This window comes from Heteronotia binoei, unplaced genomic scaffold (assembly GCF_032191835.1).
Source record: "Heteronotia binoei isolate CCM8104 ecotype False Entrance Well unplaced genomic scaffold, APGP_CSIRO_Hbin_v1 ptg000881l, whole genome shotgun sequence".
In the NCBI taxonomy this organism is placed as follows: Eukaryota; Metazoa; Chordata; class Lepidosauria; order Squamata; family Gekkonidae; genus Heteronotia; species Heteronotia binoei.
Window position 1 is genome coordinate 79,884 of NW_026800117.1, and position 15,641 is coordinate 95,524.

The 15,641-nt window shown below is 50.4% G+C and overlaps 1 protein-coding gene across 1 annotated transcript in view; it reads left to right on the forward strand.

Annotated features, from left to right (window-relative positions):
• The window catches only part of DNHD1 (dynein heavy chain domain 1), a 95,128-nt gene that overhangs the window by 73,217 nt on the left and 6,270 nt on the right, over window positions 1–15,641 (forward strand). The window contains exons 34-36 of the mRNA XM_060263783.1: window positions 12,734–12,912; window positions 12,996–13,958; window positions 14,042–14,216. Coding sequence (XP_060119766.1) covers window positions 12,734–12,912; window positions 12,996–13,958; window positions 14,042–14,216 — 1,317 coding nt within the window. The remainder of the gene's footprint in view (window positions 1–12,733; window positions 12,913–12,995; window positions 13,959–14,041; window positions 14,217–15,641) is intronic.

Here is a 15,641-nt window from a genome sequence, read left to right on the forward strand (position 1 = left end):
ACTGATTTATAAGAACCTCTTTGAAAGCAATATAATACTCCGCCGGTATACCATCTGGTCCAGGCGCTTTGTTCTTCTTTAACTTACCCCATGCTTCTTCTATTTCGAACATAGAAAATGGACTGTTCATGATCAGCTTTTGCTCTTCCGTTAGTTTTTGAGAAACTTTATTCAGTAAGTATTCCTCCTGTATCTCCCTATTTATCTCAGCCGGACTATATAATTTCATATAAAAATCTCTCACTATTGTTTTCATTTCCTCTAACAAAGATCTATGTTTTCCATCCTTGTCTTTCAGAACCTTTATAGTCTTTTTTTCATGCTTTTTCTAATCTTGTATGCCAACCACTTCCCTGGTTTATTAGCATTCTCAAAGTATTGTTGTCTGGTATAACGTATTTTACTCTCCATTTCCTCCAAAAATACTAAGTGAATCTTATGCTGCAAAAATTTAATATCGTTTTTAATTTCTGTCAGTGTTGGTTTTGCCTTTAATTGCCTTTCTTTTCTTTTTAATAATTCGGTCAATTCTATTAAAGTTTTATTTTCTTCGCGTCTCTTGAGAGCATCAAAACTGATAGCTAACCCTCTGAAGAACGCTTTACTTGTTTCCCACACGATTCTATGAGAGATCTCTTTCTGTACGTTTATCTTAAAAAACCATTTCATCTCTCGGTCTATGTATTCAAGAAATTTCTTATCTTTTATTAAATTTAAATTCATTCTCCAACCCCCTTTTTTTTTGTTTCCCCCCTCATACATAACATAATGGGATTATGATCCACTATAGTGCGAGGGAGAATTTCTACATCTTCAATTAATTTCATTGATCCCGCTGTTATCCAGACCATATCAATACGGGACCAAGAGGTGTGTCTGTTAGAAAAAAAAGTAAAATCCTTTCTATGCGGATTTAATGTACGCCAAGCATCAACTAATAAGAATTCATCAGCCATTCTGTAGAAAATTTCTGGTAGAGCATTACTGCTTGCCAGGCCATGTTTTATATTACTTGTTCTAGGACTTCTATCTATTTCCGGGTTATCCACCGCATTGAAGTCTCCAATTAAGCAGATATGTTCAATTTTACATTTGCTTACTTCAGAGTATAGATCTCTATAAAATATAACCTGCTTGTCATTGGGGGCATAAACATTTACCAATTAAAATTTTTGTTGCTCTCTTGTTATTTCAATCCCTTGAAATCTGGCATCTTTAGCGTAAAATATCAATTCAGCCTGCAGACCTTCCTTGACATACGTTACAAGTCCTCTTTTTTTCTTATCTAATTCTGAGGTTATTATTGCTTTCCCAAAACTTTTCTCCACTAACAAAGATTCATCTTTTTTCTTAATATGCGTCTCTTGCAAACAGATGATATCCGCTTTCAATTTTTTTATTTGCAAAAATACACGCCTCCTTTTCTGTGGGGAGTTTAAGCCACTGACATTTAAAGATAATATCTTCAGTTGATTAATCATTACTAAAATTCAAAATTCCTAACGTTCACTTTGTTGAGTCTTTTTCTTTCTCTGTGACCTTGTTTCTCTTTGATTCAGGTCTTCCCCTTGCTCATTCGGATATGATAGGTCCACAAAATCTAAAGTGTCCTTCTGTCCTGTCTTATCCTCTATCTCCTTTGAATTCCTCCGTCCTCTTTTAGACCAGTGTCTAGCTTGATTTTTAAGAAATTCTTCTAATTTAAAAATTGTATCAATCTTATATCTACAACCTGCGTGAGTGAACAGCAGACCTTCTGGGATCAGCCATCATTATCCCTTTTTCCTGTAGGATCACTGCCAATTTCATATAATCTCTTCTCTTGGATCTTATTAACCAGGGAATTTCTTTCATAACTTTGATTTTAGTCCCCTTAATCATAAACGACTGTTCCCTAACCTCGCTCCAAACTCTCTCTTTTATACCCTTCCGGACAAATTTCAAATGTACCTCTCTAGGTAAACCGTTATTTTTAGCATACTGAGTATGGACTCTATGAACATAATCTATTTCCTTATCTATTTCATCCTTTTTCAGGTCCAATATACCCATCAATGCTTCCACCATTATCTTGGTTAAATTCTCATTTTTGTCCTCTGGTATATTCAGAAATCTGAGAGTATAATCTGCTTGGCCCATCTCGATTTGGGCTACCTTTCCAATAACTTCTTCCTGTTTTTGCTCAATATCACCTACACGATTCTCTGTTAGTTTAAGTTTGTCTTCAATCGACTTCGTGATTTTAACTACCTCTGATATGTCTTTTTTGGTATCTTTAAACTTATTATCCAAGCCTTCCAATTTGTCCGCTAATCCCTCCATCTGAGAGGTTAGAGTCAACTGCATCTGATTCAGTGCATCCAAAAAAGTTTGTTGTATATCTTTGAGGGCATCCTCAAAGATATTCCTGCTCCCACTGATTTCGGTTGGCCAGGTGACAGTTTTGACTTAACTTGCTGAGACATTTTTATAACCTTCACAAGTAAATTTAAATTTAAAAGTTTATGAAGATCTTGACCAGACCCTGTATCCACCTATCGTGTACAGTTATAATAAGGGAGAACCACAACAGACACCACCTGGTCTAGGACCTTAACCCTTAAACTTAGAATTCAGACTTGAGATCTTAGCTCTTAAAACTTGTGTTTAAACTCTTCTCAGCTCTTCTTCTTAGCCCAATTATACTGCTAAAGATACCTCTTTTAAACTCCCTTCCTTGTTTTGAATACTTTAAATACTTTACACTAAAGCCACAGCTGGACAACACCCCCCCTCCAAAAAAAAAAAAAGTCCGCAAACCCCAGTTCTTGGTGGTAAGACACTTGAATTGTCACCACTGCTTCCTCTTCTTCCACAAACTATCGACCACCACGCCGAAGAGCAACGTCTCTCTTGCACCAACAGCACCACAATCCGACAGTCCCACCTTTTATATCAGCCACCAGATTAAACACTTTAGTCTCTTAAACTCAGGCCCCGTTACTCATTCACTCCGTCCTCTCCGTCTCACCGTCGCCTCGTCTTTCCATGCTCCACTCTCGACTCCGCCCCACTCCACTCTGCTCGACTCACTTCCGCCTTTATGCTGAGTCTTTTTATTCTTCAGGCCGCTAACAAAGGCACTCAGTTGGCTCATGGCCCTGTAAATACGCCTCTGCTCCACAAAGACTCAAGCCCAGTCCATCTGCACTCACTCCGCTCAACCTTCTTCTTCTATGCCGTCAAAAAAAAAAAATCTCCAAAAAAGACTTACAAATACTCCAGCGCGGGTGTCACAGCTACCCGCTGCCTGAGCAGCCAAAATTAAGTCCAGCGAAACAAAAATAAACAAACAGAACAAAACAAAAACACCAGTCCGATGAGCATTTTCCTGCACCGGCTTCCAGCACCCGCCCCGTGTTCCGGTGGCTGGGGCTGTCTCGTCCAAGGACGCCAGTCGGCTTCGGGACCAAGGTAAGAGGCGAAGCAGTCTGGGGTCAAATAGCTCCCCCATCCGCTCCCCTCGCCCCTTCTGTGCACTTTAACCTCCCGACTGAGGTTTGTGCGGACCCGAGGGTCCCCCTAGAAGCCTCTGTTCAGCCCGTCTCCGTAGCGAGCTCGAAGACGCTGCCACACCGCCCCGCCGCAAACCGGAAGTCCTACCCCATTTATCATATCTTTAGCTAACTTCTAACTATATATATATTCTCCTATTAATTGCTCTCAACTTCTCCTTAAGAAAACATAATTTCCCGATTCAAGCTCTTCCAGACTTTTGTTTAACTGCACTGCCAATTAGTTCCTTGCCAGATGCCTCATTCTATGCAGTAAAAGTTTGCTTTCCCATGGGAGCAGAGGGAGGGTGTGACCCCCTAGCTGCTAATAGCAGTCCCAGACAAGGCTCTCAGGGGGACTCCCTCTGCTGCCCATACTAGGAGGCAGCGGGTGACTCGAGTCAGGAGACTTGGAGCTCGTCTGGCAGAGCGGAGCAGCGGCTGAGAAATCTCGTTCCAGGGCTCCCGTCACCAGGTCAGGGGCTTGATATATTCCTCCTCAGCCCTTGCTGACTCCTCCCAGGGCAAGTCTCGGATGATGTTGATCTGGTTCTCATGATGGGCCTTGTGATCTATGAAAGCCACCCGTTGTGTTCCGGTTTCTGGTCCATCCTGATGGCTGAAGCTATGCCAGGGTGACATGAAGGAGTCCCTGCTCTCGGGGTCCCTCCCTCATCAGCCCTGTGGGGAGCTGTGCTGCTAGTCTGTTGTAGCCAAACAAAACAGAAGTCCAGGGGCAGCTTGAAGACCAAAGTGGGGTGAATGTTAAGGCTCTTTGTTAAGGCACTCCTGGACTTCCAACTCAGGGTGCCTTCCCTCAGCTGCTCAAAGAAGAAGAAGAAGAAGATATTGGATTTATATCCCGCTCTCCACTCCGAAGAGTCTCAGAGCGGCTCACAATCTCCTTTACCTTCCTCCCCCACAACAGACACCCTGTGAGGTGGGTGGGGCTGGAGAGGGCTCTCACAGCAGCTGCCCTTTCAAGGACAACCTCTGCCAGAGCTATGGCTGACCCAAGGCCATTCCAGCAGGTGCAAGTGGAGGAGTGGGGAATCAAACCCGGTTCTCCCAGATAAGAGTCCGCACACTTAACCACTACACCAAACCAGAAGTGGCTCTCTGTCCACTACTTCCCCAAAACAAACCACAATCCCTTTTGCAACAGAGGAGTGAAGCGGCCAGTTATCCTTCAGTCTGTGATCTGGCCTTCCTGGGCCAGGTGGTGGTGGAGAGGGCAGTTCTCCCTTCTTCTTCCTGGATAACTCATCTGCTCTAGAACCTTCTGGCAGAGAGCCTGCCTGCCCTCCCTGGCTTGAATCCTCCCTCCCTCCCTTCTTTCCCTCCTCTTCTTCTTAGTTGGGATTGGTTGCTGCTGCTCCAGGCCTGCAGTGTGGTCTCAGGCTGGGTTGGGACGGAGTCAGCGCTGGCAGTTTGAGAGAACGATCTCTGCTGGATCTGCCACCATGTTTTGGGGTGTGGAGGCAGAAGTACAGGCCTGTCTTTTGGACTGAGTTAAATCGTTCTGTGAGTGGCTGCTGGAGACGGCTGTGGTAAGGCAGGCCTTCTTCTTCCCGGTGCTCTTGGATCGCTAAGGAAAGACATCTGTGTGTCCCTTATTTATTGACCACCTTACTTGCGGAGTCTCAGGGCTGTTTACAGAATGTGAAACAAGGCAGACAGATGCCATCCTAGAACTAATGGGCAATGCCATCGGACTAGGAATACAGAATTAGAGAACAAGGCAAACTACAAACTGCCTGAGGCAGGATCTACCACCGCCCCCCCCCCCCCCATGCAGAAAACGGCATGACAAAGCCACCAGACAATGCGGTAAACCTCACGGGGACACCTCAGACAATCCTTGAGGGCAGTCCTGTCCCGTTCCGAAGGCATCCTGCCCAGCTGTTCCATGACTCCACTCCAGCTCCCCTGGGGCTTTGCACTTAGGTGGCACCAGAGGGCAGATGATGGCCAGCCCCGATTTCTTTGCTCAGACAGCTCAGTGCTGTTGCTGCTGTGTGGGCTGGGCTGGTGGCCGTTGCTGCAGTTAGACAAGTAAAGGCAAAGGAGGCAGAGGCAGTGAAACTGATTGGGAAGGCAGGGGGGTTGTTTGTCAGGCTCTGTAACTTTCCTATAATAAAAGCCATATAATACTAACCAAATGGACTCTTCATACTAACCCCAAAAGCCTTTGTTGTGTTGTAGCTAGTAGGCATATCAAAGAGAGACTGTTTGAAGTGTTAACCTTGTGTAGAGTGTGAAAGGAGTAAAAGAATGTCCGGCCAGCATCCTCCCTTGGACACTTAGTGGTTAAGTGTGCGGACTCTTATCCGGGAGAACCGGGTTTGATTCCCCACTCCTCCACTTGCACCTGCTGGATAGGCCTTGGGTCAGCCATAGCTCTGGCAGAGGTTGTCCTTGAAAGGGCAGCTGCTGTGAGAGCCCTCTCCAGCCCCACCCACCTCACAGGGTGTCTGTTGTGGGGGAGGAAGGTAAAGGAGATTGTGAGCCGCTCTGAGACTCTTTGGAGTGGAGGGCAGGATATAAATCCAATATCTTCATCTACCTCACAGGGTGTCTGTTGTGGGGGAGGAAGGTAAAGGAGATTGTGAGCCGCTCTGAGACTCTTCGGAGTGGAGGGCAGGATATAAATCCAATATCTTCATCTACCTCACAGGGTGTCTGTTGTGGGGGAGGAAGGGAAAGGAGATTGTGAGCCGCTCTGAGACTCTTCGGAGTGGAGGGCGGGATATAAATCCAATATCATCTTCTTCTTCAAAGAGATAAGGGAGAGCTCTCATGTGAAAGTTTGCACCTTCAGTTTCTTTTGTTATGAGAATCACTTTGTTTAGATAATACTTTGATGTAGAATTCCATAAGATCCAGGGACCCCTAGTCTCTGGCATTAGTCTCAACTTCTGTATCTTGCAATGAGTTCCCAATAAAGTGTCCATTTTTATCAATGAACACAGCCTTGAGTCTCTATTGCCTGACATTTTGAGACGAATCCTTTGAAAAAGGTTTATCTGAACCGGCCACTTTGAAGTCGGATGGCTGAAAAAGTTCTGGAAAACAGAGAACCTACAGGGGAACCGAAAACTCCCCCTTGGCACGTCCTTGGAACTAGGTGAGCCACGGGGATTGACTCCCCTACCTACACCCAAACGCTGTTCATCAGCCCACCGCAGTGGAAGCCAAGAACCTCCACGGCACTGATGGACGCAGCCCCGGCGCAACATGAGACCGTCCTCATCTGCCCATTGGCCGGAGGATCCAGAGAGGAGGGAGAGGATGCGCCCAGGAGCCCGCTCGACTTGGAGGAGGAGGAGAACGGGAGCAGTGATCCAAAAGGAGCGGATGAAGTCGCCCTGCTGGAGGAGAAAATCCTGAAAAAGGTGAAAACCCAGATTCAAGGGCTGGTGAGGGACCTCTGAAGCGAGATCCAAAGCAACACCCAGGCAGGCGGCCGGGAGATCGGGAGACAGATAGACCGCCTGCAGGCCCTATGGGAACTAGAACGACGGCCGCCCCGAGGTGGGGGGCAGCCCGCGCCACCAGTGAACCCAGGTGGAAGCGACAGCGGAGGAGCCCCAGCCCCACCAGCACCTCCTCCGGGAGGTCCAGCACCCCGAGAACCAGGAAAGCCCCGTGAACTCGACCTCAAGTTCGACGGGGATCCAGAGGAAGTGGAATACTTCACGATCCAGGCGACCAGCTACATGCACTATTGGGGGAACTCCTTCCCCGATGAGCCCAGCAGAGTGGACTACCTGGGCTCGAAGCTAACAGGAGCCGCCCGGAGATGGTATGTGAGCCTGTATGAATCGAGAGCACCGGAGTTGGGGAGCGTGCATGCCTTTTTGCAAGCTATGCTACGGCAATACGAAGATCCCCTCCGAGAGGCTCGTGCCCTCAACGTGCTGAAAGACCTGAAGCAAGGAAACCGCTCAGTGAGAGAATACACGGCGGAGTTCCAAACCCACTGCGCCCGGGTGAGAGGCTGGAACGAAATAATGAAAATCGAGGCCTACCAAAGTGGCCTCAGATCCGCACTACTGGATCGGGCCCTCCACCAAGCTCGACCGACCACACTAGTGGGGTGGGTCCAGCTAGCAGGCAAAGTGGAGACCAACATGGATCGAGTGGCACTGCAACGGCAACGAGAAGGCAACGGGGGGGATGGGGGACATGAGGCTCAGTCAGGGGCAAAGACTGAGTCCAAAAAAACCTAACCCCCCGGGCGGCACCGCAAAGGGGCCGACCACCCGCAGGTGCTACCAATGTGGAGACCCGGGGCACCTCATAGGGGAATGCCCAGAGAAACCTCAAGCCCCCCCCCCGCACCGAAGTCCGCAGGTCCCAAGATGAAGAAAATACCAGGACGACCCAAGGAGCCCAGTTGGGGCAGCACCGCACTTTCGGTGGTGTTGACGAGGATTTTACCTTCAGAGGGGACGAGTCCGGAGACAAAGCGGAGCCGGCGGGAAACGAGCATGACCTGTCCTAAGTGGTGCCGAAAGGCAGGTCGACGCCACACCGGCACCACTATGGGTGAGAATATCAGGAGAACTGTTCCTGGTCCCTGTGACTTTACTGAACCCTAACTCTAAAAGATTCATGCACGTCAGAGCGTTAATTGACTTGGGGTGCACGAGAGAGATAATCACCCCAAGGCTATTGGAAGCACTAGGCTTAGCTAAGAGCCCCCTACCCCACCCACTGCAATTTGAACAGATGGGCGGGTCAGTGATGAGGGGGGAACTGTGCATAGAGGAGACCCAACTTTTCCCGGTAGGAATTAAGGAACACTGGGACCTAGAAGTGTTCGTGATTGCCCCTTCCTCATTATTCGATGTAGTAGTGGGGGTGGGGTGGTTAGCAAGACACCAACCAAACATCCAGTGGGCAGAACAAACTATAGACTTTGACAGCCAAAAGTGCACCAACCACAAATGGTCGGGGGATTGGGGCCCCTCTCCCCCTCCCCGGAACGAGAGACTATGTCTAACAATAGAAGAAGTAAAGTCCATCCCCCAAGAGTACCGGGACTTATGTAGGGTGTTTAGTGAAAGAGAAGCGGACAAACTTCCCCCCCACAGGAGCACGGATTGTGCTATCGAACTCATACCAGGGCAAGAATTACCCAAAGCGAAACTGTACTCGATGGGCTGGGCAGAGAAAGCAGAGCTAAGGAAGTTCCTGGACAAAAATTTAAGCCGGGAGTTTATTAGACCCGCCACGGCGCCGCACGCGGCTCTGGTACTATTTAGGAAGAAGAAGGACGGGGCTTAGACTTTGCACAGATTTTCGTGGGATAAACACCATATCCATGTCCAATGCCTACCCCATCCCACTGATCAAAGACTTACTAAGCACAGTGTCGGAAGGGCGCATCTTCACCAAATTAGACCTGAGAGACGCCTACTTCCGAGTCAGGATTAAAGAAGGAGACAAGTGGAAGACAGCATTCAACACCCCGATGGGGCAATTTGAATACTTAGTAATGCCGTTCGGACTGCAGGGGGCCCCCGGAGTGTTTATGAACTTTATCAATGAAGAGTTAAGAGAATACCTGTACAAAGGGTGGTGGTGTATCTGGATGACATCATTATCTATTCTAAAGATCTACCCTCCCACATAAAGTTGGTGAGGAAGGTTCTCGATACCTTACTAGAGCACAAACTTTATGCACAACTGTCTAAATGTGAATTCCATCAGAAAGAGCTGGACTATTTAGGCTTCCGGGTGTCGGGGAAGGGGTTGGCCATGGACCCAGTGAAAATTCAAGCAGTATTAGACTGGGAACCCCCGAAAACACGTAGACAGCTCCAATCCTTCATCGGGTTTGCAAATTTTTACAGGGAGTTCATTGAGGGGTTCGCTAAAGTTATGCTGCCATTAACAGACCTGTTAAAGACGAAGGGGCAAGGTCCCGAGGCAAAGAAACCAAGCTCGAAACTAGCCTGGTCCCCCGAATGTCAAAAGGCGTTCAAAAAACTCCAACAGCTGTTCACTAGTGAACCCATCTTAATGCACCCCAACGAGCTGAAGCCTTTCGTGGTGCAATGTGACGCCTCCGATGTAGCCGTCGGGGCAATATTAATACAGCGAGAGCCATGTGCGTATATATCTAAGAAATTTTCCAATGAGCAACGCAACTGGTCAGTCTGGGAAATTTTCCAATGAGCAACGCAATTGGTCAGTCTGGGACAAAGAAGCATTTGCAGTAACATTTGCCTTAAAAACATGGCAGTCCTGGCTGGAGGGGGCCAGAGTGCTGTTTGAAATATGGACAGATCCCAAAAACCTAGAGGCACTCACGGGGCGCGGAAAATTAACTGCCAAACAGATCAGGTGGGCGGGATTCTTCGCAAAATTTGACTTCACGCTACGTCACATCCCAGGCTCGAAGAATTTCTTGGCAGATGCCCTCTCCCGGCTGCTGCAGCACGAAAGCCAACGGGAGGAAACTATAGACTCACTAATCCCGCCTTCGGCAGTAGCAGGGAGAGTGACCACTCGGTTGGGGAAAAAGACCCGGAAACCAGAACCCTGGGGGGGGGGGATAAACTGATCACGGAAGCAGAATGCGAGGGGGAGGAGCGACCAGAAGGCTTAGTAAAAGGAGAGGGAGGATTTTGGTATCACGAAGGGAAATTGTACGTCCCAAAAACCCTCCGCCAAGAAGTACTGATGCATTGCCACAGCAGCAAATTAGCCGGACATTTTGGTTATGTGAAAACGCTGCACTTAGTAAACCGACAATTTTGGTGGCTACAAATGAAAAAGGACGTTTCAGAATTTGTAGCCTCTTGCCCTACCTGTATAATGGCCAAAGGAAGAGGTGGAAAAACCCCAGGGTTACTACGCCCCACCTCGACAGCAGGGCGCCCCTGGGTGGTAGTATCCTTGGACTTTATAGTCGAACTGCCCACCTCTAAGGGGCGAACGGTGATTTTGGTGGTGGTGGATACATTTTCAAAGCAAGCAAATTTTATCCCCTGCAAACGGCTCCCCACGGCCAAAAAACTAGCAGGGCTCTTTTTTCCAGCACATTGTGAAACTCCACTCATGCCCAGACAAGGTCATTAGCGACCGCGGCTCACAGTTCATTGCCAACTTCTGGCGGGAGTTTTGTAAACTAACTGGGATTGAACTAGGCTTCAGTTCCGCCTACCACCCCCAAACGGACGGACAGACGGAACGCGTAAACTCTCTTCTCCAGCAATACCTTAGGTGCTTTATCAGTTACCAACAAGACAATTGGGTGGATTTATTGCCTTTTGCTGAATACGGCTACAGCAACAGTTTGCACAGCTCAACAAAATCCACCCTCTTCCAAATCGTGAATGGATACGAGGGGAAACCCTTCCCTAATTTACCAGCCACTGACACTACCAGTTCCCCCTCTTCTTGTTGTCAGTGGCGGGAAACTCTGACTAAGGGGTGGGAATTGATCCAGGAAAACTTGGAAATAGTGAAGAGGGATTACAAGGCTCAATTCGATAAAAAAACACTCCCCCGAATGGACTTTCAAGGTGGGGGACACAGTATTCCTGTCAACAAAAAACCTACCTTTGCCCCAATCATCCAGAAAATTAGCATACAAGTACTTGGGACCGTTCAAAATCGAAAAAGTAATAAATGCTGTAACAGTCGAGCTAGAACTGCCTAAGATGTTTAGTAAAATACACCCTGTTTTCCATTGCAGTCTTTTGAAAAAGGACCCTGGAGCTACGTCTTGGTATCCACGCCCAATGACCCCCACCCCTATTCAAGTGAGGGGTCACAGTCATCATGAAGTGCAAGAGATACTGGATGCCAAATTCAAAAGGGGAACCCTGCACTTCCTAGTTCGTTGGAAATACTTTCCCCCATCTTGTGATGAGTGGGTCAAATCAACAGATTTAAAGGCCCCACTTCTTTTAAAAAATTTTACCGACTGCACCCAGACAAACCCCGAGCAAGAGCTTAGGGGGGGCAGTATGTCAGGCTCTGTAACTTTCCTATAATAAAAGCCATATAATACTAACCAAATGGACTCTTCATACTAACCCCAAAGCCTTTGTTGTGTTGTAGCTAGTGTGCATATCAAAGAGAGACTGTTTGAAGTGTTAACCTTGTGCAGAGTGTGAAAGGAGTAAAAGAATGTGGCCGTTAATAGATACCATGTCCGGCCAGCATCCTCCCTTAGGCAAAGAGATAAGGGGGAGCTCTCATGTGAAAGTTTGCACCTTCATTCCCTTTTGTTATGAGAATCACTTTGTTTAGATAATACTTTGATGTAGAATTCCATAAGACCCAGGGACCCCTAGTCTCTGGCATTAGTCTCAACTTCTATATTTTGCAATGAGTTTCCAATAAAGTGTCCGTTTTTATCAATGAACACGGCCTTGAGTCTCCATCGCCTGACAGTGTTGCCCTTCCCGCGGTTGATGGGGTCCAGGTGAGCACAGGAATTATGCTGCTGGAGAAACCAGTGGGTTCAGCTGAAGGAAATGCTGCTGCTGCGGCGGCTTCCCTGAGAAGACCGTTCCCTTCCTTGAAGAGACTGGCCTGGACGTGAGAGCCTGTGCTGTTTTTGCAAAGGGAACGGGGCTGCCCGCCAACAAGGGACAAGGACTGCTTATTGTGTGTGTTAATGCATTGTCTCCTCATTTCTGTAAGCCAGGGGTTTTTTGCATTTCCTATGTATGTTATGTCCCCCCTCCCCCAACACACACACTGTTTCCTAACTTTGCAATCCATTCTTATTGCACGGTTTATGTTTTCCATTGTTCCTGTGGCATTGTTTGGAATTTTGTACTGGACCGTGAGCCTCAGCAAGAAAGGCAACCCATCAGTGAAATAGATTTAATTAATTACTATGGTTATTTGGGTAGCAAGTCCCTAAAGACGTGTGTGCGCCAGCCAGCCAGGTTCCGCTTGCCCGCAAGGCATGCTCTGATTCTGGGTGCTCTTTACACCTTAGAGGCCACAAGGGACAGCCCCCTCCCCTTCTCTCCTGCTGGGGAATGGAGCCCCCCCCCCCCCGCCTGTCTGCCCGAAGTGGTGGAGCCTGCTGCCAGGGGGCAGTGGGGAGGGATGCCTGGCTCCATGCCCAGCTGAGTTGGCAGCCACGTGACCCCCCCTCCTCCTCGGCTGCAAGCAAGGGCCGGGGGGGCCCTGGAGCCCCTCAGCAGCTGCTCCCCTCCTTGCAGAGATGGACCCACGGGTGCTGAAGAGCCTGAACGTGATCGACCTGAGCCTGGGCCCGGCGGCCCTGGAGGAGCTGCTGCTGGGGGAGGTGCTGTGTCTTGAGCGCCGAGAGATCCTGAAGCACCGCCAGGCCCTGCAGCTGGGAGTCGTGCAGCTGGAGGCCAAGCTGGAGGCCACGGAGGTGAGCCCCCGCCCCTGTGCAGCACAGGGAGGCCGAGGCCCTGGCAGCCAGGCCCCCCACCTCCCCCTCCCTCTCCCCCGCAGGAGGAGCTGGTGGAGCTGATCTCGCAGCCGCAGCGCTCCCTGCTGGAGGAGGAGAACTTCATGCCGATGGTGCAGCTGCTGCAGACGCAGATCCAAGCCCTGCGGGCCACCCACCAGCACATGGTCTCCCTCTACCAGGACCAGGCTGCCCTGTGCAACAAGTACCGGCCTGTAGCCCACCTGGGGCTGGTGCTTCGCCAGGCACTCCTGCAGGTGGGCCGCCTCCACCCGCTCTACCACTTCCCCTTCGAGGACTGCATCCGCAGCATGCGCCAGGCTCTGCTCTCCACCAAGCGCCCCGACCTCAACAAGCAGGAGACTCTGGAGGCCCACCTGCTGGAGCTCAGCCGGGCGGTGCTGCGCCACCAGCTCATGGAGGCCCTGCCCAGCCTGCGGGTGATGGACCGCCTTGTCTACCTCTTCCTTGGGGCCCTGGCCAGCCTGCAGGCGGCCGGCGACATCAGCCCTCTCGAGCACCTGGCCTTCTTCCAGGGCTTCCGCGAGCCCATGGCCAAGGAGCTCCTGCAGCCCCAGGCTGGTGTGCCGCGCCCGGACTGGGTGAGCGAGGAGGCCTGGGAAGAGTGCCGCTTGCTGGAGAGCCTGCCGGGCTTTCAGGGGCTGCCGGCTTCCCTGGCCGAGCGCCCCGATCAGTGGCAGGAGTACTTCCGCCTGCCCTCCACGGTGGTGGGGCTGGCCCTCTGTCCCAGCCACACCCACCTCAGCCCCTTCCAGCGGGCCATTCTGTGGCGCATCCTCTGCCCAGAGGCCATGAGCAGCGTCATCTGCGACCTCACCACCTGCCTGCTGGGCTGGACCCCCACGGAGAACGTGGTCATCACCCAAGCCTATGCCTACAGCCGGGCCAACAAGCCCGTCATCTTCCTCACGCCCCCAGCCGGCTCGCTGGCCTTCACGCACCCGCTCCACTGGATCGAGCAGATGGCCCAGCAGCGAGGACGGGCGGTGAGTTAGGGGCAGGCAGGGGGGCATGGAGGCCCATCCCAGGCTAGGGCCCCCCCGCTGAGGCCATCCTATGGCACCTGCAGGGGAAGGTCGTGGTCATCTCCTTTGGCACCTCTGATGCTGGCAACCGCGTGTGGCGGATGCTGCCCTTCTGCGCCAGGAAAGGCAAATGGCTAGTGCTCAACAACTGCCACCTGCAGGAGCAGTGGGACCCCGAGGTGCTGCTGCAGCTCGACCAGGTGCTGAACGTGCCAGCAGGTGAGGCTTCACGGAGGGCAGATCTCGGTGCAATCCCAGACACACTGGCTGGAGCCAGCCCTTCCCTCCCCTCCCTCCCTACTGGACCATAACTGAACATGAGTCAACAGTGTGATGCGGTGGCCAAAAAGGCAAATGCAGTTTTGGGCTGTTTCAACAGAAGTCTAGTGTCCAGATCACGTGATGGAATGGTATCGCTTTACTCTGCTCTGGTAAGACCTCCCTTGGAGTACTGTGTTCAGTTTTGGGCATCGCATTTTAAGAAGGATATAGACAAGCTGGTGAGGGGTCTGGAGACCAAGTCCTATGAGGAAAGGTTGAAGGAGCTGGGGATGTTTAGCCTGGAGAGGAGGCGGCTGAGAGGTCATAGGATAACCATCTTCAAGTACTTGCTGTCATCTAGAGGATGGTGTGGAATTGTTTTCTGTAGCTCCAGGTCAGACCAGAACTAATGGGTTGAAATTAAATCAGAATAGTTTCTGGCTCACAATTAGGAAGAATTTATTGACCGTTAGAGCGGTTCCTCAGTGGAACAGGCTTTCTCCTTTGGAGGTGGTGGGCTCTCCTTCCCTGGAGGTTTTTAAACAGATGGCCATGTGACACGATGCAGATCCTGTGAATTTGAGGAGGGGGCCGTGTTTGTGACTTCCCTGCCTTGTGCAGGGGTTGGGCTAGATGACCCTGGAGGACCCTCCCAGCATGCATGGTGTGTCATGGTTAAGAGCAACAGAGAACTGGGCTTGATCCCCCCCGCCGCCTCCTCCTCCACATGAAGTCTGCTTGGACCAGTCTCAGTCCTCTCCGAACCCTTTCCTCGCCACCTACCGCACAAAGTGTGGGGAGAGGTAAAGAAGCTGCTTCGAGTCTTCTTAAAAGCAGAAGAAAGGAGTGTAAAAATCTACTCCATCCACACCTCCCCCCCCCCCACCGCCTCAAAAGGGTGTCTTGCTCCTGTTAATAAGGCAGACTGGAGAGCACAAAGCCCTTGCTCAAGGAGAAAGTCCCAGCGGGCAACAGCAACCGCCTCCCCCCCCCCCTTGCATCCAAGCTGTGGCCTGTGGGGAAGAGGCGGGAACGGGGAGAAGCCCTGAGGTGGCCTGTGGGGCGTGGCAGGGGAGACACAGAAGAAGATATTGGATTTATATCCCGCCCTCCACTCCGAAGAGTCTCAGAGTGGCTCCCAATCTCCTTTCCCTTCCTCCCCCACAATAGACACCCTGTGAGGTAGATGAAGATATTGGATTTATATCCTGCCCTCCACTCCGAAGAGTCTCAGAGCGGCTCACAATCTCCTTTCCCTTCTCCCCCCCCCCACAACAGACACCCTGTGAGGTAGATGAAGATATTGGATTTAAATCCCGCCCTCCACTCCCAAGAGTCTCAGAGCGGCTCACAGTCTCCTTTCCCTTCCTCCCCCACAACAGA